This window comes from Ovis aries, chromosome 15 (genome assembly GCF_016772045.2).
Source record: "Ovis aries strain OAR_USU_Benz2616 breed Rambouillet chromosome 15, ARS-UI_Ramb_v3.0, whole genome shotgun sequence".
NCBI lineage: Eukaryota > Metazoa > Chordata > Mammalia > Artiodactyla > Bovidae > Ovis > Ovis aries.
The window spans coordinates 78,234,537-78,238,179 of NC_056068.1; the positions used below are offsets into that span (position 1 = coordinate 78,234,537).

Here is a 3,643-nt window from a genome sequence, read left to right on the forward strand (position 1 = left end):
AAAGTAAGTAAGTAAGTCATCCTAGATTATTTTTATATTTTAAAGCTTTGGGGACTTACAAAATTTGAAAAACAGGTAAATAAAAGTGTAGTTTCATGTATCTATTATGTATTTTTAACTGCCTCATGTTTTACCTAATCCAAGCTCACTCTGCTGCTGCTGCTGCTGCTGCTGCTGCTGCTGCTGCTGCTGCTGCTGCTGCTGCTGCTGCTTCTGCTAAGTTGCTTCAGTCGTGTCCAACTCTGTGCGACCCCATAGATGGCAGCCCACCAGGCTCCCCCGTCCCTGGGATTCTCCAGGCAAGAACACTGGAGTGGGGCACCATCACCTTCTCTGCTCCTTACTGCAAGGCAAGCCAATTAATTGTGAATTTAGGTGTTGAGGCAAGGAATATTGACTTTATACAGAAAGCCAGCAGACAAAGAAGATAGCAGACTGATGTCTCAAAATAATCATCTAATTGGGGTCCAGATGACAGGTTCTTTTATAGAACAGAGATGATGGGAGGATGAAGAAGTAAATTTAAAAGGCCATTAGCTTTGCAAATATCTCCTGGAATGGCAAGCCATGGGCAGAGGATGTGTTCATTTCTTCCCTCCTATAGCCATCCACAAGTGGACAGGGTCCTGAACAAATGCACTTTGATTTAACATTCAGGCAGAGGGGCAGGGTTTTCCGAAGCAGACCAATATGTATGAACAGTATTCTTTCAGTGAACAAGCGCAACAGGAAACAAAGGTTAAAGAAACAAAATATATCCAGCATGGAGTAAGTTATTCCCTGTAACATATACATGGGCACCAAAACCTTGGTGACATCAAAAACACTGGAATATTACTATTAGTTGTCTCAAGTGCTTTCTTTCAGATACTATTTAATTTTTCATCAGCATCTTCCCATATTTTCTACATCATAAAGCAAAGAGCACCACATTTTTGTAAAGCAAAGTAAGGCTTAAGAAGACTACTCTGAGAGTAATAGATTCCTTTCACTGGAGCAAGAATGGCATGTCATTGGAGAGCGGCAGCTACCTTTTGCCCACAAGGTGGTGTGACTCACGGATAGAAGATGCTAATGATCACCTTCCCCAACACTGGCAAAGGCTGTAGAAGGTGTCATTTTTATTCTTCAACTCACAACAAACTCTTCAAAATCCATCAGATTAAATGGCTAAAGTGAATCTTACTTTTGTCACTGAATTCATTCTCAAGGGAATTACAGACCAGCCAGAGCTTCAGGTCCCCTGCTTCGTGGTGTTGTTGGTCATTTACCTGGTCACGGTGCTGGGCAACCTGGGCTTGATAACCTTGATCAGAAGTGATGCTCGACTCCACACACCTATGTACTATTTCCTCAGTCACTTGGCCTTTGTTGATCTTTGCTACTCCTCTGCTATCACACCAAAGATGATGGTGAACTTTGTTGTGGAGCACAACACTATTGCTTTCTATGCTTGTGCAACGCAACTGGGCTGTTTTCTCACCTTCATGATCACAGAGTGTTTCCTCTTAGCTTCCATGGCCTATGATCGCTATGTGGCCATCTGTAGTCCCCTGCATTATTCCACACTGATGTCAAAGAGAGTCTGCATTCAACTAGTGGCAGTTCCATATATATACAGCTTTCTGGTCGCCCTGTTCCATACCATCATCACCTTCCGTCTAACTTACTGTGGCCCCAATGTTATTAACCATTTCTACTGTGATGACCTCCCTCTCCTGGCTCTGTCATGCTCAGACACACGCATGAAGGAAATTCTGATCTTTGCCTTTGCTGGTTTTGATATGATCTGTTCGTCTTCCATTGTCCTCACCTCCTACCTCTTCATCATCACCGCCATCCTAAGGATCCGCTCTACCCAGGGGCGACTCAAGGCCATTTCTACCTGTGGCTCCCACATGGTGGCTGTTACTATTTTTTATGGCACACTGATCTTTATGTACCTGCAACCCAAGTCAAACCACTCCCTGGACACAGACAAAATGGCATCTGTGTTTTACACTGTAGTGATCCCCATGTTGAACCCACTCATCTATAGTCTAAGAAATAAAGAGGTGAAAGATGCCTCCAAGAAAGTCTTGGGAAAAGGTTGTGAAATTTTAAAGACATTCAAATTAAGAAAATAATAACATTGTATTAAATGCAAGAAGAAAAATAAGTCAGTCTTTGCCTTTTTGACATTGCTTATAATTTCTTTACTAGTAAAGTGAAAATGTGATTATTAATTCAACAGACCCTGGTAATTACTACAAAGACCCAGGTCAATTCTGGAAAGTCAGTTTGATTCTGAGTCCGGCTCAGGACATAGTAGCATTTAAAGACCATGAAATCATCTTCAAAAGCAAACAGAAATACACTCCCAAACACATATACATGTATCCCAAACAAAGATAGCAGCATCTTTTTCTTGGAACTCAGAACTCTAGAACCAAGACTGCATCAGTTTGAATTCTATCTTCTTGTATTAGCTGTGAAATTAGGGACAATTGACCTGAACTCTGCATGACTCTCTTTCCAACTTTACAAAATAATGGGAACTGAATGGTTGATTGGTTTTGAAGGTTAAACAGGTTAATGTTTATGAAAGGCTCAGAACTGTATCCTGTTATAGTAAGTGCTATGCCTGCTAAGTCACTTTCAACTCTTCGTGACTCCATGGACTTCAGCCTGTCAGGCTCCTCTGTTCAATACTGGAGTGGATTGCCATGCCCTCCAGGGGCTCTTCCTGACCCAGAAATCAAGTCTGCATCTCATATGTCTCCTGGAGGCAGATTCTTTACCATTAGCGCCACCTGGGAAGCCCATAAGTTCTATGTGTTGTTATATCAATACTTTCAAGTGTAACTAAAAAATAATCAGTTAAGTTTTCAAAAGTTTATCAGTCTTAAATAAGAAAGACAAAGCTTAGTTAGATTTCTACTACCTTCCAGGATTTTAATCACCTAGTTCCACTTAATCCTATATATCAAGTCTACTGGAGTGTAAGGTTTCACATCTGGGTCTCAATAATTTATAAATTGTCTAAGGTCACATAACTAATAATAGGAATATTCTAAGTTCTAATTCAAGTCTATTTGAAGTTTGTTTTCTTAACACTTTGGCTGTTAAGAGTAAAGGGTATTATAGATTGCACTCTTAGTCTCTCAGTCGTGTCTAATTCTTTGCAACACTTTGGACTGTACCCTACCAGGCTTCTCAGTCCATTGGATTCTCCAGGGGATAATTCTGGAGTGGGCTGCCACTTCCTACTCCAGGTGACCTTTCCAACTCAGGGCTTGAATTTGCCTCTCCTGTGTCTCCTGCACTGCAGGCAGAATCTTTACCACTAGAATCATCTGGGAAGCTCTAATTATAGATCATCCTGTTATTGTTATTTAGTTTGCTAAGTTTCATTAGATTCTTTGTGTCCCCATGGACTGTAGCCTACCAGTTTCCTCTGTCCATGGGATTTCCCAGGCAAGAATACTTAAGTGGGTTACTACTCCTTTCTCCCGGGGTTCTTCCTGAACCAGGGATCGAACTCAGGTGCCCAGCATTGGCAGGCAGATTCACTGAGCCAGCTGGGAAACCTAATTATAGGTTATCTATGCTTAGAGGTGTCATTATCAGATTTTTAAATATAATTGGAAAACATGGTTTATAA

At 41.2% G+C, this 3,643-nt stretch overlaps 1 protein-coding gene across 1 annotated transcript; it reads left to right on the forward strand.

Moving 5' to 3' along the window:
* Positions 1–1,166: 1,166 nt before the first annotated feature.
* LOC101114053 (olfactory receptor 8U3) lies at positions 1,167–2,126 on the forward strand. Its single transcript, XM_004016790.4, has one exon. The coding sequence runs from the start codon at positions 1,167–1,169 to the stop codon at positions 2,124–2,126; it is 960 nt and encodes a 319-aa protein (XP_004016839.2).
* The last annotated feature ends 1,517 nt before the right edge of the window (positions 2,127–3,643 follow it).

What these genes read in the sequence shown, in the direction of transcription:
- LOC101114053 (XM_004016790.4), top strand. Translation starts at nt 1,167, where the DNA reads ATGGCTAAAGTGAATCTTACTTTTGTCACTGAATTCATTCTCAAGGGA.